This window comes from Chenopodium quinoa, unplaced genomic scaffold (genome assembly GCF_001683475.1).
Source record: "Chenopodium quinoa cultivar QQ74 unplaced genomic scaffold, ASM168347v1, whole genome shotgun sequence".
Classification (NCBI taxonomy): Eukaryota; Viridiplantae; Streptophyta; class Magnoliopsida; order Caryophyllales; family Amaranthaceae; genus Chenopodium; species Chenopodium quinoa.
The window spans coordinates 1,271,102-1,293,977 of NW_018743669.1; the positions used below are offsets into that span (position 1 = coordinate 1,271,102).

Sequence of the window (22,876 nt, forward strand, 5' to 3'; positions counted from 1 at the left end):
CGTGGTTCTATCATTCTGCTTCTGTTTCACTCTGTTAAACCCTAAATTTGAGGGTTTAAGCCTATTTTCCCCCTTTTTCCTTTCAACAGCTTCAAAGTTCAAATCTTTCATACTTTCTTCCATTTAATCTTTAAGGTATATTACTCAATTCACCTCTTTGAATGTCAATTTTTCCGAATTTAATTCATACCAAAAAAAAATATATGAATTTGGATTTTACCCAGAAATCAATAAGTTTCTAATTTGTGCTTGAAATTATTTTTTTCTCTTGCAGCTTATTGATTCGAATATCATGGGTTCAAAGAAAAAGGGTAAGTTTATCAATTTGTTTTGTTTAATGCAAATTTTTATCTTCCCCATGTGTTAATTCAGCTAAATATGATGATTCTAAAGCTAAAATTTGTTATTGTTTGAATGTAAATTGCAGCGAAAAAATCACAAAATGATGTATCAGATGAAGTGGAGGCTATAAAGGAAGCTAAAGAACATAAGAAACAGTTGGAAAAGCTTAAGGAAACGGTTAGAACTGTTCCTGATCTTTGTTTTTGTTCATGAAATTAGGTTAATTGAATAATTAGGAACTAATTGATCATTAGTTTTGCTGCAGCAACCTGAATTTTATGAGTATCTTAAAGAGGTGGACAAAGAGCTCCTAGAGTTTGATGCTGATGATGTGAGTTTTACTATATGCTGAATACATTACCGTGTAAATATAATAATTGGTTATGGTTTTTAAAGTATTGTTATTTGGGTAGGATGATGTTAAAATAGGCGATGATGATGCTGAAACTGATCTTGATGATACCGGGGTTGATGATGAGGGGGATTTGGATGATAGTGATGTTGAGAAGGCGGTTGTTGGGTCCAAAAAGGGAGAACAATCGGTTCGAGCTATTATCACAATGGAAATGGTTGAATCCTGGTGTAAGGGTATTCAAGAAAATGAGAAAATTGCTCCTGTTCGGTCTTTGCTTAAAGCCTTTAGGGTAGCTTGTCATCTTGCAGAAGAAAGTGATGAAAAATCTTCAGAAAGATTAACCACAATGTCTAAGGCTGTTATGAACAAAGTTATGGTAGAAACTTTGACTAATATGGATGGCATTCTTCGTAACCTGATGAATCTTCCTGCTTATGGAGGAAAGAAAGAGAAGTTGATTGAGGTAAAGAGCACAAAAAATTGGAAGAAGTACCAACATTTGGTGAAGTCATATCTTGGAAATACACTGCATGCTTTGAACCAAATGACGGATGCAAAGGATATCTCATTTACTTTGAAGCATTTAACTAGATCATCATTGTTCTTTGCTGCTTTCCCAGCCTTTCTGAGGAAGTATGTTAAGGTATACCTTCCTCATTTTCCTTGTTGCTTTTATATTTGATTATGCTTTTGCTGGACAATTATGAATCTGTGGTGCTAATAACAATTATGCTGCTTATCATATTCATGAAGAAGGGTGCTTATCTTGAAGGTATCATTTGACAAATTTGGCATTAATTCAATCTAGATATCGAATATGTTCCACACCTGAATGTTTATTACGTTACAAGGAGTTTATTGTTCTTTAGCTTCCCTCCTTTTGGCTTAGATATTTAGAATGCAAATGCAAATTGCTATATGTGATCTCTTTGTATAGAGAACTCCATTAGATGATGTGATCATTTCCCTTTACTTGGGCCATCTGATTGAACCTTTTCTGTATTTTAATATGGGAAATTTCATATTCTTCTATTAATTGTTCATTGACTATGTATTTGTGAATTTTATCTTTGCAATTTTTGACAGGTTGCTCTGCATTTTTGGGGCACAGGAAGCCGAGAGCTTTCTTTTGCATCCTTTTGGTTCCTTAGAACTCTATGTGTCCAGCTTGGGTCTGATTGTTTGGATGAGTGCTTTAAAGGGTTATACAAAGCTTATGTCATGAACTGCCAGTTTGTAAATGCAACAAAGTTGCAGCATATCCAATTTCTGAGGCAATTGTTTGTTGAATTTATGTTGGTGGACCTTCCTACAGCATACCAGCATGCTTTTATTTTCATTCGACAATTAGCAATGATTTTACGAGAGGCATTGAACATGAAGACAAAGGTTAGTCTTTTTGCCCAAATTACTCTTGATTCAAAAGTATTTTTTATTTTTCTTGGATGCTACATGCCTCATTGTTTGTGAATTTAAAACCGCTCATCATTCTTGAACTAATTTGAAATATTTATTCTTGAGATGTATGCCTATATATGTGTCACTTCTGCTGTATTTTTTTTTGTAGGAATCTTTCAGGAAGGTTTATGAGTGGAAGTATATCAATTGTCTTGAGCTTTGGACTGTAGCAATCCGCAAATATGGCCTGGAACCTGACTTCAAACCCCTTGCTTATCCATTGACTCAGATAATTTCTGGAGTGGCCCGCTTAGTTCCAACTGCCCGGTACTTCCCTCTTCGCATGCGTTGTGTTAGAATGCTCAACTGTATTGCTGCTGCAACTGACGCTTTCATACCAGTTTCCATGCTACTCTTGGATATGTTAGAGATGAAAGAATTGAACTGTCCACCTACTGGAGGTGTTGGCAAACCTGCTGACTTGCGGACAGTACTTAAGGTACAGTATTCTTTTCTTGGGTGCTCCACACAGTGTCATGCAATTTTTTGGGTCTGTTTTAAATTGTGGATTCCGTTTTCATAGGTCAGCAAACAAGCACTCAAGACTCGGTCATTTCAGGAGGCATGTGTGTCTTCTGTGATTGACGAATTGGGTGAACATTTGGCTCAATGGAGCTATTCTGTATCTTTCTTTGAATTATCTTTTATACCAGCGGTTAGATTGCGTAATTTTTGCAAAGGGACCAAAGTTGAGAGATTCCGCAAAGACATGAAAGAGCTTATTCGACAGGTATGTAGTCTATGAAAAATAATACTTCCTTCGTTCTTTTTTTATTGCACCATAAGAGGTTTTACGCTTGCCAATGCATTACTTTGGCTATTAATATCTTTAATTATACTTTTGCAAAAAATTTAAAAAATTGATATTTGAAAAGTAGATTTCAAGACGAATGTAACTAGATCCCACATGACTATGTTTTTCCTAATGGATAAATCACAAAAGATGGTCAAAGAAGATTAAGTGAATAGCGTAAAAGTAGTAGTTAGACGGTAAAAGTTCTTATAGTGCAATAAAAGAAAAACGGAGGAAGTAGTAGTTTGGAAGAGTTGGAACACTGCATGTGACTCATAAAACAGTGATATATAGAGCGGTCAAAAGTTGACCCGACCCAAAATACCGACTCAAACCCGATTATTAGCCGACTCATCTGAACCCAAAAAAATGGTGACCAAACTCGACTTGAAACCAACCCTAGATCCGAGTTCACCCGAGTATGTGAGACCCGAACCCGAACATGAACTCACCTTGAGATGACCCGACCCGAATGTAACCTGTAAATTATTGACCTGTACTGAACCCAACTTGAACTGAAATTAACCCAAACCCGTTTTAACTCGTCAAAACCTGAATTTTACCCGACTTGTTACTAACCTAACCTGAATTCAACCCGACCCGTTCCTAACCCGACCCGAAGTTAACCCAACCTGTTACAAATCCCACCCGAAATCAACCCGACTTGTTATTGACCTGACCCAAATTCAACCACACCTATTACTAACCCGACCCAAATTCAACCCGATTTGTTACTAACCCGACTCAAAATCAACACGACTTGTTATTGACCCAACCTAAATTCAACCCAAATTATTCCCAACCCGAATTTAAATCACCTTAAATGCAATTTAGAGCACCTTATTATTGTTGATCAAAGCATTTTGTCTTGGGAGACCAAGTCGGTCCAGGCTAGCAAAAGAAAGGAGCATCATCTTCAAATTTAAGAGTTAAATATAGTATATACTACCTCCGTTACAGGTTATATGCAACGATTAGACATTTTTCCTCTTTGCTTTATGTCAAATCGTTGAACATAACCTATAACGGAGGTAGTATTTGTTGTATGGTCAAAGGAGATAATTATCTTCCCAAATTATAGACACTATGATTCCCTAGTATATTGCCATATATATTATAGTCAAAGGAAATAATTAGCTTCATAAAAATGATAGTTATCTATTCATAGTTAGATTAACCCAAATATGACCTGACTTGGAAATAACCCGATCTGATTGTAACCAGCAAATTATTAACTTGAACATAACTCTACTTGAATCCGAGAATGACCTGACTTGGAAATGACCCAACCTCATCATTATAACCTGCAAATTATTGACTTGAACTGAACTCGACTCAAACCCGAGAATGACCCGACCTTATTATAACCTGCAAATTATTGACTTGAGCCGAACCCGACTCGAACCCGAGAATTACCATAACCCGTTTTAACCCGAATTAAACCCGACCTATTTTTCACCCAACCCGAATGAAACCCCACCTATTATTAACCCGACACAAACCCGATAAGAAGTATGACCTGACGTGACCCAACTCAAGCATGACCCAACCTAAGCATGGCCCAACACAAACTCGACCCGCATTGGTTATGGAATTAATCCGAATGACCCGACCCACTCTTACCGACCCAAACCCGACCCGTTTACCCGAATTGAAAGTTGTACCCGAAACCTCCAAAATTACTCTTACCGACCCAAACCCGACCCGTTTACCTGAATTGACAGCTCTGCCCGAAACCTCCAAAATTTCTCAAAAAGCGTGGATATTAGTCTTCAATTTTGGAATTTTTTTACTTTTTTCACCAAGAAATAAAAATTGCCGAAATGTTTACCATGATCCCTAATACCCTCCGGGAGTCCAATTAGATAGGTGGAACCATCCAATTTGCTTTTCAACGACCAATTTACTGGTTTACAACTTGCACCAATTTCATCAACTCACGCCTACCATGAAAGTTTATGACAACATATAGTGATCATATATGGTTCCAAACGGTATTTTATGACCCCGAAATGTATCCCCTAAAATCTCAATGCTTTTCGACACGGAGCCTCGAAACATTCGAAATTTCTCAAAAAGCGTGGATATTAGCCTTTAATTTTAGAATTTTTTGACTTTTTTTTCGCTCGAATATAAAAATTGCCAGAATGTTTGCCATGGTCCCTAATACCCTCCGAGAGTCCAATTGCGTGGTTGGAACCATCCAATTTGCCTTTAAACGACCAATTTACCGGTTTACATCTTGCACTGATTTTATTAATTCAAGTCTACCACGGATATTTATGACAACAAATAATGATCATATATGGTTCCAAACGACATTATATAACCCCGAGATGTATTGCCTAGAATTTCAAGATTTTTCGACACTGTACCTCGAAACATCCCAAATTTCTCAAAAAGCGTGGATTTCAATTTTAGAATTTTTTTCGCTTGGAAATAAAAATTGCTGAAATTTTACTATGGTCCCTAATACCCTCCGAGATTCCAATTGGGTGGGTTGAACTATTCAATTTGCCTTTAAATGACTAATTTACCGGTTTACAACTTACACTGATTTCATTAAATCAAGCCTACCACGAACATTTATTACAACCTATAATGATCATAAATAATTCCAAACGACATTATATGTCCCCGGGATTATCCCCTAGAATTTCAAGACTTTTCGACACCGGGCCCTAAATCCTTTAAAATTTCTCAAAAATCGTGGATATTAACCTTCAATTTTGAAATTTTTGACTTTTTTTCGCCCGGAAATAAAAATTGCCGAAATGTTTACCATGATCCCTAATACCATCCAAGAGTCCCATTAAATTTCCATTTAAACGACCAATTTACCGGTTTACAACATGCACCGATTTTATTAAATCAAGCCTACCATGAACATTTATGGCAAAAAATAATGATCATTTATGGTTCCAAACGACATTGTATGACCCCGAGATGTATTTCCTAAAATTTCTAGAGTTTTCGACACTAGCCCCAAAACCTCAAAAAGTCCTCAAGAAGCGTGGATATTAGTCTTCAATTTTGGAGTTTTTTTTTGACTTTTTTCGCCCGGAAATATAATTTGCTGAAATGTTTACCATGGTCACTAATACCCTCCGGGAGTCCAATTGGGTCGGTAAAATCATCCAATTTGCATTTAAACGAGCAATTTACCGGTTTACAACTTGCACGGATTTCATTAACTCAAGCATACTACGAACATTTATGATAACAAATAATGATAATAAATGGCTCCAAACGGCATTATATGACCCAGATATATATCCCCTAGAATTTCAAGACTTTACAACACCGGGCCCGAATCCTCCAAAATTTCTCAAAAAGAATGGATATTAGCTTTCAATTTTGAAAATTTTGACTTTTTTTTTCTCCCGAAAATAAAAATTGTCGAAATGTTTACTATGATCCCTAATACCATCCAGGAGTCCAATTGGGTGGGTGAAACTATCCAATTTGTCTTTAAACGACCAATTTACCGGTTTACAACTTGTACCGATTTCATTAACTCAAGCCTACCATGAACATCTATGTCAACAAATAATGAACATAAGGTTTCAAATAGCATTATATGACACCGAGATGTATCCCCTAAAATATTAAGACTTTTCTACACTGGGCCCCGAAACCTCCAAAAATTTTCAAAAAACGTGGATATTACCCTTAAATTTTGGAATTTTTTGACTTTTTTTCGCTCGGAAATAAAAACTGCCGAAATGTTTACCTTTGTCCTAATACCCTCCGGTAGTCCAATTGGGTGGATGGAATAATCCAATTTGCCTTTAAACGATCAATTTACCGGTTTACAACTTGCTCCGATTTTATAAATTCAAGCCTACCACTAACATTTATGACAACAAATATTGATCATATATGGTTCCAAACGGCATTATATGACCCCGAGAAGTGTCCCCTAGAATTTCAGGACTTTTCGACACCGGGCTCTGAAACCTCCAACATTTCTCAAAAACGTGGATATTAGCCTTCAATTTTGGAATTTTTTGACTTTTTATTGTCCGGAAATAAAAATTGGTGAAATGTTTACCATGGTTCTTAATACCCGACGGGAGTCCAATTGGGTGTGTGGAACCATCCAATTTGCTGTTAAACGGCCAATTTACCGGTTTACAAGTTGCACCGATTCACCGGTTTACAACGACCAATTTAATTAACCCTTACACCGAACCTGACTTGAAACAAAATTTACCCTAGCCCGTTTTAACTCGTCAATACCTGAATTTAACCCGACTTAGTACTAACATGATCTGAATTCAACCCGACCTGATTACAAACCCGACCCAAAATCAACCCGACTTGTTATTGACTTGACCAAAATTCAACCCGACCTGAATTTTACCGGACCTATTACTTACCGGACCTAAAAATTCAACCCGATTTGTTACTAATCCGACTCGAAATTAACACGACTTGTTATTGACCTGACCTAAATTCAACCCAAATTGTTCCTGACCCGATTTCAAATCACCGTAAATGCAATTTAAACCACCTTATTATTGTTGATCAAAGCATTTTGTCTAGGGTGACCAAGTCGGTTCAGGCAGCAAAAGAAAGGAGCATCATCCTCAAATTTAAGAGTTAAAGCATATATTTGTTGTATGGTCAAAGGAGATAATTATCTTCCTAAATTATAGACTATAGTTCCCTAGTATATTGTCATATATATTATAGTCAAAGGAAATAATTAGCTTGATAAAAATGATAATTATCTATTTATAATTTGTTGAACTCGAATTTGACCTGACTTGGAAATAACCCGACCTGGTTGTAACCTGCAAATTATTGACTTGAATATAACTCGACTTGAATCCGAGAATGACCCGACTTGGAAATGACTGAACCTGATTATAGCCCGCAAATTATTGACTTGAACCGAACCCGACTTAAACCCGAGAATGACCCAACCTGATTATAATCCGCAAATTATTGACTTGAACCGAACCCGACTCAAACCCAAAAATGACTCGACCTAATTCTAACCTTTAAATTATTGACTTGAACTGAACCCGACTCAAACCCGAGAATTACCCTAACCCGTTTTAACCCGAATTAAACCCGACCTATTGTTTACCCGACTTGAATGTAACCCGACCTAAACCCGATAAGAAGTATGATCCGACTCAAGCATGACCCAACCCAAACCCAACCTGCATAGGTTATGGAATTAATCCGAATTGACCCTACCCGAGTTGACTTGACCCACTCTTACCCGTCCCAAAGCCGACCCGTTTACCCGAATTGACAGCTCTAGTGATATATGGAGTAGCATGTATTAGTTTCTTATTAATTTCTGTTTCTTTCATTTTCCTTCTTACTTTCTCATGCTTACACTGATGATGTGCTAACTGTATATGGTTTCACTATATGCTGCAGATTGAGGCAAACTCAGAATTTACAAACAAAAAACGAGCAACAATCACTTTCTTGCCAAGTGATCTAGCTACATCATCTTTCCTCGAGGTAAGCTATTGTGTATTCTTTATTTGCCTGCAGCCGAATTCATGAATACATCAAATGTAACATATATCAAAGGCCAAAGGGTAGACATTCCTATATGTTAATATATTTCACCCTTGGGTTGGCTCAAAGATTATGAATAGGGCACTGGGTTATTTATTTGTCCATTGTGTCCCTTCATTTTCTACCATGAGCTTCCCATGATATATATGTGGCGTGCTTGGTTCTTTTAGGAGGAGAAGCAGTCTGGTGCTAGCCCCTTGTCGAAATATGTTGCTACATTACGCCAAAAAGCTCAACAGAGGAACATCTCTCTAACAGAATCCAGGTTCACCACTCTGCTTGTTAAATATGCTTCGTATATTTCTTCCACGATAACAACACTGATTTTATCGTATCATCCAGTGTCCTTTATGGTGCCGAGCCATCCTTATCTGATAAAATGCTAGCAGAAAGTGATGAAGAAGATGGAGGAGATGAAGGTGGAGCAATCTTTAATTCCTTCTATTTACAACAGAAAGAGACAAGGTTTGACCTATTTTTTTCTTAATGAGTATGACCTTGTATGAGCTTATTATTACGTGACACATTCTCCAGGGACTGTAGGTTTTTTTTTTTTTTCACCATTCATGGTTTGTTTGCATTAACAGGGAGAAGCCTCCTGAGGTAGAGAAAAAGCAGAAAAACAAGAAGAAACCGAAGAGCTTGCAACAAGAAGCAATTGATGAGGACATTGTGGAGGATTTGGTGCTAAGTTCAGATGAAGAAGATGAACCCATGGATGGCTCTCCTCTTCCTGAAGAAACTGATGAAATAGAAATGGAGACCCCGAAAAAGAAAAAGAAGCAAAAAACTGCCGCTGATGGTTCAGTGAAGAAAGTACGAGTAAGCAAGAAGGGGGGAAAGAAGAGAAAGCGAGGTCATTAGTCATATACTGAGGCAGAGCATATAACATCACTCAGGTTTTTGTTACTGGCTCTCTCTCTTTTTTTTTTTTTTTCCCCCTGGATGTTTAGCTGGTTGTTCTTCTGTCACCTATCATCTACCTAGCTTGATTTATTTGTGTAAAAAAAATATCTTTTTAATTTCAACTGGTCAGGAGTAAGACTGTATATTTGGGCTTACTTTCTTAGATTCTATCGATGGAGCTAATGTTCATACTAGGCTGTTGTGGTGTTGGTTCTTGCAGTTTTAGTCAGCAACATTTATTTGAGTATTTTCCTAGGTGAAGGCTACGGCATGCACCGTTATTATGGTAGATGGTTGACAATTTGACATGTTTTTGGTGCTTTTGTGCTGAGAGGATCATTTCCTTTGGGAAAGCAAGCCAATTTTTCTATTCTTCGACAAGACTAAGATGATTTTTTTTTCTTTATTTGCAGAAGTTGGCATTTTTGTCAAGAGAGGAGTGGAAAGCTGACAGTGTGGATTACTGAGAAAGACATTGTTGAGGACCTGTTCCGAATTTGTGTGAAGTCATAAGCCTAATTTAGAAATTCTGGACAACTGATCGAGGATGCTGCAGTCCAAGTTTGGTCTTGGGGATGGAAAAACAAGAACAAGTGCTACCACTTTTAACCGGAAAACTACACTGGGCGTAACAATTGCCTGCAGTACTCTGAATTTCTACACCTTTAGCCAAATACTGGCATGAGTTTTGCCTTCATCTTTTACCTGTGTACATGAATTTTGAACTAGTAAAGAGTGAAACTTGAAAAGATATGATATTTTCTAATGAAGTGTAATTTTTTTGGATGAGTAAAATGATCAATTGATTGTTGTATATACTTCTGAGTTCTGACTTCTATTTTCTGCTGGAAAACTATCTGGTTATGGTTTCATTTAGCACTGTCAAAACGGTTTGACAGTTCGGTTTCGGTTCGGTTTGAAATCGGTTCGGTTTGAACGGGTCGGTTTGAAATCGGTTTAAATGTCTAACGGGTCGGTTTCGGTTCGGTTTAAATAATTATCGATTCGGTTCGGTTTCGGTTTATTCTTGAACGGTTTAAATTCGGTTCGGGTTCTAAACGGTTCGGTTTGTAAACGGTTCGGTGCAAACGGGTTGCGGTTTGTTAACGGTTCGGTGTAAACGGTCTTTAACCCGGTTTAAATTCGGTTCGGGTTGTAAACGGTCCGGGTAGTAAACGGTTCGGTGCAGACGGGTTGCGGTTTGTTAACGGTTTGGTGTAAACGGTTTTTAACCCGGTTTAAATTTGGTTCGGGTTGTAAATGGTCCGGGATGTAAACAGTCCGGGTTGTAAACGGTTCGATGCAGACGGGTTGCGGTTTGTTAACGGTTTGGTGTAAACGATTTTTAATTCGGTTTAAATTCGGTTCGGGTTGTAAACGGTACGGGTTGTAAATAGTCCCGGTAGTAAACGGTTTGGTGCAAACGGGTTGCGGTTTATTAATGGTTCGGTGTAAATGGTGATTATACCGGTTCAAACAGTTTCAGGTTGGAAACGGTTCGGTTCTTTTTTGGTGTAGTTTTATTTTAGTTCGGTTATAACTGGTTCGGTTCGTTCACGGGTTTGGTTCTTCTATGATTTAACATTATTTAGATCGGTTTTATTTCAGATTTACTAAATTACGGTTCGAGTCTAGATCTGTTTTTGATTTCAAAAAATTTTGTACTACTTTCTAACTTTTTGCTAGTTAACAAGTTTTATATCAAGCCGAGACTTCATCACTTCATATTGAGGCATCATATTATATGCAAATTCTCATTATTTTTATAAATACATATCATGTTATGATTCAAGTTTAGCCATACTGATCTTACTAGTTTATTACGAAGTAGATTATAAAAGTTTAGTGCATTAATGTATTATTGTTTTACTATCAGATTATTATCTGCTTCTGATTTGATCATTTAGTTAACAGTGTCATAATCATGATTTGATGAGTTGTTGTAACATCGAAATTTGCAATTTGGTATTCGATTCTTAATTAGTCAACAAGATTGATAATTAAGGCTCGTTTATCATTATATATTTGCATAAAGTTATATATGAAGATATTACAAAGTAGTTTGATTTATACAATATAATGAAAGAACACATTAATGAAGAAGAAGGTAATATTGATTCTATATCCTTTACTGGTTTACCCCTAAGGCTTAAGTCACTAATTAGTAATTAGTAATTATTTAATTAGACTAACAAGTTAATAAGAAAGACTAACTTTTAACTTAAGTCTAACATATCAAATACTGAAATGGTATTAGTATATTACCGAGTAGGATAGTCTAGTACACTATTATTCTATTATGCAGCTATGCTAAATTGACAATTGCTTATATACTATATAGTCATATTACGATATTAGTCAATCACTCATGTAGTCATAACACATTTCTAATTAAGTAATTTGTATTTATGTACTAATCTACTAGTCATTATATCATTTATAAGTTTACACGATTACAAGTGTATTGCTTATACGTACAAATCCGTAATATTACTAGCTCTCTAAGATATGACGTCATTATATTATTAAACGGTCTTCGATTTTTTTATTAATTGCAACGCTAGACATTTACACGCTAACTGATTCACATTTTATAATCTAAAGAACTTAATATTTTAATGTGTGTGTTAAAAAAATTTATAAAAAATTAAAAACTGATATTATGTAGGTGTATATCGTTTTATCGGGATTCGAGAAATGTAATTAGTTTTTTTTTTGAAACCATGTAATTAATCAATTGTATAAAAGTTTGTTTAATGTTGTTAAACAAAAATTAAAAATTTTGATTATTACAAAGTGGAAAATTGATTTTATTTTTTGGTTGACAATTTCTTCAAAATATGAATGGTGGGAAATTTCCCTCCAAAAACCAAAAGGAAAAACAAATTTTAGATTTAGAATTTAGATATTTTGAGTTAGAATTTCCCTCCCAAAATAAGAAAAAAACCCTAGCTTCCTTCTCTTCCTTGATTCTCAGCCGTCATATATAAGTTTTTTTTTTTCCCATCTTTCTTTCTTCTTTCGTTCTTAGCTTCTTTCTTCCAGTTCTTTCTTCCAGTTCTTTCTTCCAATCTCCAAGCTCAACACCTTCTTTCAATCTCTCTCTAGCTACTCTCAAGCTAAGTTGAAGGTAAATTTATACTTACTCAAGCTAATCTCGATTTTTTTTCCGATTGTTCATGATTTTGATTGTTTCCGATTTTTTTTCTGTTTTTTTTTTTTTTTTTTTTTTTTAGCAATTTATACGATTTTACAACCATACCATCCCAGCTATATGATTCTGTGATATACTATACTTCGTATTAATCAATTACATGTATTTTTTCACTAATTAATTTCTTATACATTATCTGTATTCTAAAATTGTTTAATAGCTGAGATTAGTGGTGTTACTGGAATCTTATTGGTAGTAATGTGTTAAAGATTTCCTCAAGTTTAATCATCTGAAGAAGTATTTGTGAATAATACAAGATGTGAGATTGATCCTTGTTAGAATTTTATTTTTAACAATCTTCTGCTGCATTTAGACTTATAGATTAGGAAACTCTTAGCTAGAACGAAAGACCACTTACTGAAATGTAAAATTCAGATGTAAAATAGAAAGACCACCCTATTATTCAGATGGTCATTCATTTTAAACTCAGATGTGAATTCCACTGCTGGCTTTGGTTATGTGAGGTTATGGTTATGTGAGGTTAGCAGTCTTGTTTTGGGATCTTGGTTGGGGGTCATATATTTCTGAATTCTTGCTGTTTGAGTGGTTTACACCAATGTATGTTCCTTTTATCTATTAAATTTCATCTTTTCCCCCTGCTTTCCTATCCCAGACGTTATCTTGACATTTTGTTTTTTGTTTTTTGTTGTTGCTATTTTTGTAGTATATCAATCCAATTGTACAAAATTCACAGCATCCTCTGAAAGCAAACTTATTGTATGCAATTGAAAGGATTTTGAAGCTCTCAGTGCCAAATTTGTACGTTTGGCTGTGCATGTTCTATTGCCTTTTCCACCTCTGGTGAGTTGATTGCTACATCTCCATCAATCATATTGTACCTTTGACTAGTGTAATAGGAATGGGTCCATTGAAAAACATGATCAATCATCTTAAATTGAATAGAGGTAATATATGTTAGCTTGAGCGGAAGTGGAGAATGGGTCGGACAAAGGTTAAATTCATGTTTAAATGTTTAATGGTGGGACTAATATAATACTAGTAATAAAGTTAAGTCCTTTTTTTACGAATTCATGTTCAATAATGAGGAGTCCTCAGAGGGTTGTTTCCTCTATAAAGATTAAAGAGTATGAACAAAGTTTGCTATTAGGCTATTAGCCATAGCAAACTAATTTGTACTCTGAGCAAAGAACAACTCTTGTAATATACGGAGTACTTTGTAATAATTAGATAAATAAATAGATACATTCATAAGATGATATGAAGGAACTCATAATAAGAGTGCAAAAAGTGGTAAGCCTCACAATATTTGAAGTTATATAAAGTGCAAATTCAACTACCAAACATAGTAGTTGTCCAAGATCTAACCAATGTAATCAAATTCTCTCTTTCTTTGTCAAAAAAAAATAAAAAAAAATTCTCTCTTTCAAAATTAGCCAAGTCAGCTATCACGATCAAAGATGATTTATTATTTTAGTATCCATCCAAAGTTTTGAAAGATCAATAAATCTACAATCCATTTTTTATTTTTTTTTAATTGACTGAAACATATGAAAATTGACATATATCCAGGATTTTATCCCAAGTAAAGGCCATAAATTATTCCAGTAATGGAGCAAGAGTTTAATGGTTTTGATGAGCATTCTACTGTTCAGAATCAAGATTCTACTCAATATACCACTAGTGGCAGTAAGCGTGGACGAACATCAGATGTTTGGAGGTATTACACCTTTTTTGATAAGATGGTTGGTCTTGCTCCGATAAAATATGCTCGATGCAATGTTTGTGGTAATGAATATAAAACACCAGGTAATGCTGGTACTTCAACTTGTAAAGCTCATACTAAGACATGCATGAGTAAAAATCCACACCATCCTGGAAATAATGAAAGTGGTGTTGAGCTCCCGTTTAATCAAACTCGTCATTTACAATTGCTTGCTAGAGCTATAATTTTGCATTCCTATCCTTTAAGTATTGTGGAGCATCATGGCCTTAGGGAAGTTTTTACGAATTTGAATCCCAACGTGAATCATGTGTGTAGAAACACTATTTTGAAACATTGTATTGTTGAGCATGATAAGTTTAAGTCGATGTTGTTGCAAACTTTTTCTGGAGTTGAAGGTAGAGTTAGCTTTACTTGTGACTTGTGGACAGCATTTTGTATGTTTTAATTTTATTATTTAATAAAAGCATTTTGTTTGAACTTTTCTAGTATGTTGATAATGATGATGATGATGAGGATGACTCATCAAATCGGCCATCGATGGAGATTGATTCTTATTTGTGTACTCCTCGGCAACCAATTTATGAAGGGCAGAAGTACAATGTTCTTAAGTATTGGGAATCTCAAATTACTGTGTACCCCATATTAGCTGTTATGGCTAGGGATGTTTTGGCCATTCCTATTACATCGGTAGCCTCAGAGTCTTCTTTTAGCATGGGTGGTCGTATTTTAAACAAGTATAGGAGTGCGCTTTTGCCTAAGAATGTCGAGGCGTTGGTGACCACACAAAACTGGTTACGTGGTTATGATTGTGATATTGAAGAAGACGTCCTTGAAATTGGTAAACAAGTGATAGATGAAAGTGTTGCATCTAATTAAGAAGACGTGATGTTGTATTGTAGTGAACTAGTGATGTTTAATATATATTGTGTTGCTTCATTGTTAAAATGTTTTAATTTCATAGAACAAGTATTAATAGTTTTAGTCACATTACATATTGATATGTTGTTCCTTATTTGTCTCGAATTATTGGTTATTATTTCTGTCCCGCTAAATATTCATCTTGACCTGCAACCGACTCGCCCCTTAAATGATTTGCATCGACCCACACTGACACGCCCAATAACCACTCTTAGTAGTAAGTAGTTTGTAAACGGTTCGATTTATAAGAATTCGGTTCATAAACAGTTCGGTTTATAAGCGGTTCGGTTTATAAACGGTTCGGTTTGTAAACGGTTCGGTTTGTAAACGGTTCGGTTTATAACGGTTTTTATGACGGTTTAAACGGTTTCGGTTTGTAAACGGTTCGGTTTATTTTCGGTTCGGTTTCCTTTCCGGTTCGGTTTAGATTTGGTTCGGTTCTAAAACGGTTTAACGTTATTCGGATCGGTTCGGTTTCGGGTTTACTAAAATGCGGTTCGGGTCGGTTTTCGGTTTCAAAAAATCGGTTTTTTAATCGGTTCGGTTCTCATTCGGATCGGTTTGAATCGGTTCGGTTTCACCGGTTCGGTTCGGTTTTTGACAGTGCTAGTTTCATTGCATCAATGTTTCAATCTGTAATTTTTTTTTCTTCTGAGGGACGTTTGTAGGCAATTAGATTTGGCTCAAAAACAGGGGCCGTATAAGAGAACGAAAGCCACATTGATGTAAGAAGGAAACTACAACAAATTAACTGATTTCTAGTAATAAATTTACATTGTGTATAGACAACAATTAATTATACAAAGCTGTGGGCTTCACTAAAAATACACCCACTAACTAATGTAAAAATACAACAGGGTACAATGAACAAAATAGACTACCTCCATGGACGCAAGGGTCCAGAAATCTTGCCACTAGCACCAGATAATTGTTTTAAGTTAGTAAGAGCGTCTTGAGCAATTTTTCGTGTGTTAGCATTTCCATGCTTTAAGGCTTCCCCTAATGCCCTGACTAAAGTCTGGTTAAGAGCAAATCTTTGGCTTGTGCTTTCCCCTCTTAAGAGCCTCTCCACCATCCATATTGCCTTTTCTTGAAGTTCTCCAGGCCGAACATTAATGAAAAGAGCAACTACAGCATCTGCAACACCCAGGCGATCAAGCTCATCAGCAGCACGCCTAAAACTATAAAATGTATCCGGGATGAGAGAGGAAAGGGCCTCTACAGACGCAATCTGGACATCTGTGTGCTCATCGACGAGGAGGTCAACCAAGGGCTTGATGCAGTTGCTCTTGAGCAAGCACAGCTCACTGTCTTCTTCACAAGGTGCATTGTGTATTGGACATGAGGAGAGTTCGGGTGATAATCTCCCGCACATGAATACCATGGAAGAGCAGAATCCTTGTGGAGGTAGTGGGTCTGATTCTCCATCAGAAACAAGAACTTTACCAGATTCTGACAAGTGTTTTAATCCAAGAACTGCGAGATGTTTGCATCTTGGGTGTAAAAGGTAACTCAATTGCTCACGAAAGATCGCAATGAGGTGATGCTCCTTAACCCAAGCCAATGTCTGTGCGTTGGTATTCCTGGCAAAGTGGAGTAAAAGACCAAGAAGCCCTTCTAGCATACTTGATGATGACCGTGAAGTTCTTCCATTGGGAGTGTGCTGAATTTCTTTAAGGGTTGTAACTGTCCATTTCAGGAAAGCAGCTCCTAAAATTGTCCTCACTTCATCACCTGACAGGGTAAAATTTGCAAGTATACAAGCAGCATCAGATCGCTCACTATTTGTTGACTGATTGTCTAGCACTTTCTCTTTTAAAAGGACGACTTTGTTCAGAAGTCTGAGCTGATCAAAGAAGTCCCCACCAGAACTTTCAGATAGAATCCTCATAAGTTTGAGAGCATAGATTCTGTGTTGCGTTTCAGGGTGTTCAAGATATTCCATAATGCTTTTGATTCCATCCCCAGATTTTATCTCAGTTGCAACCTGGTCTGATACATGAATACAAAAATGTAAGTGTGTTTGCCTCTATCAAAGTACAGGCACAATAACATTCAAAACTATGTCCAGGAAATGACTGTCCATGGAATGACTATCTATAATCAACAATCAAAGCAATGAGCCAACAATCAGGCAAATACATAGCCAACCAAGATCTGAACTTTAAGACCTTTAGTGCTTCTTAGGTAGGCGGTAATATAATGCAAGAACAGCCCCATGCCTTACCCATGGTAAGGGAGCTACATCCCAAGCATGCAGTTATATTCATAATTTTTCATTGCTACTCAATACCACCTCTGAAGTGGTAATGGAAATTTAGGAAGAAATAGAGGTAATTGAGTGGACAAGGATTATCATGGGCATTGGTATGAAGCTCTTCTAATTGAATAACTCCCTCCGTCTCATGTTAGTTGTCAAGATTTCCCTAATTATATATCCCAAATCAGTTGTCAAGTTTCCAATAGTAATGTAAATCAATTAAAAGTCACAAAACTAAATGGCTATAAGGTCATAACCAATATAAACAGGGGAAACAATACAATAACGATGTTCCCTGATTTTTTTTCATTCCCTAGATAACTAATATGGGGCAGAGAGAGTATTATAAATCCATAACCAGTAACCACCTTAAAGGACATCACAAATGTATTTTTGGAGCACAACATGGCAGAACAAAGTGCATAAGACTTGAGAATTCTTGAAAAGTTCTAGGTGTAGCAATAATGCCAAGTATGGGAGCACATAATGAGCAGTACGTGAACACAATTAATTTTACTAACAGAAGGCATGATAACAAAACACCATAGCATTTAGCAACCACGCCAACCAGAGTAGCAATTCTCAATTTTGAGGGAAATATTAAACAAAGCAAGTCAGAAAGAACATACCACATGCCTTGGGGGAAGAAGCAATTCCACAGAGGATACGAAGAATAGACACTTGGCACTGAGGGGTTACTTGAGGTAAAAGTAGCATCAGGTGAGAAACAACGAAGGACGAAAGCATTAAATGTCCGTCCTTGTTTACCTCTGCCAATTCCCAGTGCCCCGGATTAGTCACAATATTGGCAATTATTGCTGCAGCCAGCTCCTTCTGCTCTGAAAGGATATTATGGGATTCAAGGATAATGTCTGTGACAGCTGGAAGTACAGAAGCTTCAACAAGAATAGTGGCATTGTCATCCGAAGATGAAAGGTTACACAGTGCATGAAGACTTGCTGTTCGAGTTTCTGGTTTATGCAGCATTTCAACAAGAACTTTTGCACTTCGATTTGCAATTTGTTCTTTACTGCAATTTGTCAAAGTCATTTTTCCCAACAATGATGCCATCTCTATTTGAATGTCACGAGAACCTGCTTATCACGGGAACAAGATTTGATATCAAGAACAGGAGAGCATAATAGATCTGATAAAGAATAGGCAATACTGGAAATTAACATGTTGAAAAAAGATATACTTTATCTAATACTGCAATGAAGTGATTTAAGCAAATTTTAAAGAACACAGGAAATGCAAGGGGTGAATTGATTACAATAATCATACCCACCTTCACATAGTCGACTTAGAAGCGGCTCAAATCTTCCTGCTGCAGCTGAATTTTCAACATTCTCATCAATTACTTCTAGACGTTTTAGCACGTCCTCTGCTATGTTGGACAAAGTGGGACACTCCAAGTTCTCCGCCATGCTTGAAAGAAGCAGAAATGCACCTTTCTCAGATGCAATTTTAGCACAATAAGCCTCATTGTCTGTAAATTCAATCAGCAACCTCAGGGCATTTTCTTTTTCTTTCTCTTTCTCTGTGCTCCCAGCAAGGCTTTTTATTGCCAATTTAGTTACGCCTTCCCTTATCATAATCATCTAGAATTATACAAAAATTAGTTAAATATCAGAGAGACATGTCACAGAGGCTTTTCAAATGTAAGGAAGTGAAAGCAGATAGTGAGAAATCTAGAGTAACATTGAATATTATGCCAGAATCTGAGTTCAAACTTACACAAATACACACACAAGAAGCATCTACACTAGAAAATGTGCAAGCACATCACACACGTGAATATAGCTTCGAGCATGAAGTTCCCATTCATTAAAATAATAACAAAAGTTGCTACAAAATCATAGATGGATTTATAAAATTTCTTTCAAATTCACAGTTGCCAAGCGTTCCCAGCCAATCCAAATCATCCAAACATATTTCCCTCTTCATGAAAATATTGTGAAATCCATTATTGCAGTATGAAAAGATTTACGGAAGACATAATGCAAAGGAGATTTTTAAAATAGAATATGTAGGACTCACCTTACTGTCTTCATCCTTTGCCATACTAAGTAAAGCCATAAGAGCTTTGGATTTCAAAGGAGAACTGATGCTCTTGGAGCAATTTTTGAGAAGATTCATGATTAGAAGGATGACGCTGGCGTTTCTAATTTTATATCGGCTTGATGGATGCTCTTCTGATATCTTATAAATACTATCCAAAACCCGTTCAACAAAATCCATAGATGGTGGATCCTTACTAAGATGTTTCACAGCTGACTTAATATGAATGTCAACATTTCTGTTCACCCATTCTTCAATCGCCCCAGCTAAGCCAATATTTGGTTTCTGCTCTAACGACCTAAGCACCTGACCCGTTACAGGGCAAGTGGGATCTCGGCCATCCTCCAAGCAACGCTGAAACCAGTATTCAATTGCAGTCCTCTCATAAGTCTGTGCTGACTCCAACACCACAGGATCCTTCATAACTTCCTTGGTTAATGGACATATGAAATTCTTGAAAGGCAAAATCTGAGATTCATCTTCTATATCAAAATCTAAGCTTAGAGCTGATATATTTGGCTCAGCAGAACAGCTGTCAATAATTCGCTGCAAAGACATAAGAATTCGCCTCTCAGACACTGAATTAGAGCGAGCAAGATCATTCTTCAAGAGCTTAACATGTTCCAATAACTCAGCATGATTAGTGGGGTCAATCCCAAGAGCTCGAGCCAAATCCATAATTATAGCACTTTGAACTGGTTTGGCTATTGGCCTCCCTTGCCCTTCAGTTTGTAGTGTGCTGTACACTCTCATTTCATTCTCTGTCACCTAATACAAAAATTCATATCTCCAAGATAAGTTTGAAACCAATCAAACAAAAATAATAACAATAAAAGCATAAGGGCAAAAAAATTATGTACTTATAAATTTTATTGCATGGGAAAGACATGAACAAGCTTCATTCAAAAAGAAAAAAGAATCAATGTTAAAAGCTGAAGTCACACCCTTGACAACTTCAACACCCACAATTCCTCATAACTACAACTAAGCTTTACTAACTTATGGTCAACCATATTCCCTCGACCCCCCCCCCCCCCCCCATGAGCTAATATTAATAAGGTGCTTGAAGATACTCTAGACGACGACACCTGAAGCTTGTTTAATATTTATCAGGTGGTAGGGGCAAAAAAAAAACAATCTTTCAGTTCAAATAATTTCCCATGTACTCAATTGGAACCAACTGTCAGTCTGTCAAGTAAAATGGCCAAATGTTTGACAATTATTAATTTATTATACACAATCGTGAAGTTCCGAACAAACATTTTGCAACAATTTTGGAATGACTAAATATAGAAACTCAGTATTAAATTCTGGCATATTTCCACAAATATCTATATTAACAATAAAAAATACTCCGTATATTATATACAAAGTACAAAATATACAGCCAAAAGGAGTAAACATGTACTTATAAATCAAATCAAAGAAAATTGACAGTTTTGAACATAACATTTTCTAATTTCAGTAATATACGTAACCTGTATATAGAAAGTTTAATAAAAACAAGCTCATTAAATTCACATATAATTAACAATTTCTAGTATAATTGATTAAATCACAAATAAAATCCAAGAATAACCAAATAAATAAATAAATAAATTGTAGAGAGCGAGAGAAATTACAGAGAATTGAGCTTGCTTCATGTCTCTAGAAAGATCCGAAACCTTCTTCCGAACATCGGTAACATCTTTGAGGCCAGTCTCAAGCAACGCAAGCCATCCACCAATCGCAGCCGTTCGATCCTGAAGAGAAGAACACAACGAACGGCAATTGATGAGGACAAATATCTTGCTTCTCTCTCTATAAACCGACACCGTTTCAACAGCTTTAACAAGGTCACCAGAGATTCCTCTAAGAGCAGTATGAACAGTCGGAGAAGAGAGAATCTCCGGCGAAAGACGAAGGAGGTTTCCGGTAATGCGGTGAAGGCGAGCGGCGTAGGAGGTGAAACGACGAGGAGTTTCCCATGGAATGGATTCGTAGGAGTTACAGAGAGATTCGAGTTGCCGGTGGATTGATTCCGCCGGTGAGGATGGTGGTTTGGCCGCCATTTTTACATTTGAGGGAGATTTTCTCTCTCCTAGGGTTTAGGCCGTGGTTGACGTGTTGAGAAAGTTTAGTGTGGAAATAATGGAGTATTGATGTGAATGTAAGTGTGAATGTGAAAATGGCGTGTTTATTAGTTTGAGTCTGAGAAAATGGGAGGAGAGAGAAAGTGGAGGAAGGAGGAGGAAGAAGAAGAGGAGAGTGAGTCAAATGTTGACTTAGTAAGTCTTTTTAAGTTGCATTTTCGCTGAAATTACGTGTTTTTTTTTTTTTTTTAATAACGGGATATTATAAGTCAACCTTGATACTTCTTTCGTTTTTATTTATTTATTTTTACAAGAAGAATGTTTGAAAATTTATTTCGAAATAAATATAACGGTATTTTATATTGTGGTCATGAGAGTATCACCTCATCGAAGTCCCAAATTTTGGTGATCAATTTCTATTTGTAGAATCATCTTTTATAGGATATGGTTTAAAAGTGTATATTTGTAATTTATACTTTAAAAGTTGGTAAAAATTGACCATTAAAAGTTAAAATGTTACAATTGTAAAGAAGAGAAAGAGTAATACTTTCATCTCAATATAAAAATGAAAACAACTAAATATTTAATAACCTACTTATTAATTGTATTAATTTAAGAGAATACATGATAAAAATGACACATAGATTGTTGTAATTAGTGTTTTATTTCATTTATCTTTTATTATCTCCTTATTATATGTAACCTTTAGTATACTCGGCCATTAACCATTTTGGAGGGTTATAAGGAGAGAGTGTAAAAATATTATAAACAATTATAAAGAGAGAAAAAGGAGTGTTAAAAATTATCACCGGTTATTGTAACATGTATATTGAATAAAATGTACTTTCCACTTTTGCAAGATTCTCTACCCATTTAATATTTTAATAGCTGGTGACGTGAGTCACGTGCCAATGTAAGGAGTTCACACGCATTAATGGTCAAGATACATTTATAATATAAAGCCATTGAACAACCATTGAAATACATGGATTATAAAATGGTTACAAATGAGGTGGAAAAAAGAGAAATAATAACCATAATAATTATGGTTAAACCAAAAAAGTGAAGGATAGCTCAAGTGGTTAGAATTTCCTCCCGATTCTAAGTGATTTTGGAATCAATTCTCATCATCCGTCCTTGTGGCTCTCTAAACACACAAAAAAAAATGATTATGGTTAACCATTGACTATACTCTTTAAGGCTTGGTACTTTGTTTTTTTGCTTAAAACAAAGGTGAAGCAGATACATTCAATCATTAAATTTTGC

The 22,876-nt window shown here is 36.1% G+C and overlaps 2 protein-coding genes across 2 annotated transcripts; one reads left to right on the forward strand and one right to left on the reverse strand.

The window, feature by feature from the left end:
• Positions 1 to 10,226, forward strand: LOC110683480 (nucleolar complex protein 2 homolog). The gene is made up of 13 exons (XM_021859855.1): positions 1 to 135; positions 275 to 311; positions 428 to 519; positions 608 to 673; positions 756 to 1,340; positions 1,784 to 2,086; positions 2,265 to 2,594; positions 2,679 to 2,885; positions 8,349 to 8,435; positions 8,666 to 8,760; positions 8,838 to 8,960; positions 9,083 to 9,394; positions 9,815 to 10,226. Exons 2-12 carry the CDS (start codon positions 293 to 295, stop codon positions 9,357 to 9,359), a joined length of 2,184 nt encoding a protein of 727 aa, XP_021715547.1. The 5' UTR covers positions 1 to 135; positions 275 to 292; the 3' UTR covers positions 9,360 to 9,394; positions 9,815 to 10,226.
• A 5,711-nt stretch (positions 10,227 to 15,937) lies between these two features.
• On the reverse strand, positions 15,938 to 21,870 carry LOC110683481 (U-box domain-containing protein 44-like). The gene is made up of 5 exons (XM_021859856.1): positions 21,161 to 21,870; positions 19,518 to 20,306; positions 18,766 to 19,078; positions 18,107 to 18,571; positions 15,938 to 17,209 (listed from the first exon to the last, which is right to left on the reverse strand). Exons 1-5 carry the CDS (start codon positions 21,587 to 21,589, stop codon positions 16,095 to 16,097), a joined length of 3,111 nt encoding a protein of 1,036 aa, XP_021715548.1. The 5' UTR covers positions 21,590 to 21,870; the 3' UTR covers positions 15,938 to 16,094.
• Positions 21,871 to 22,876: the final 1,006 nt, after the last annotated feature.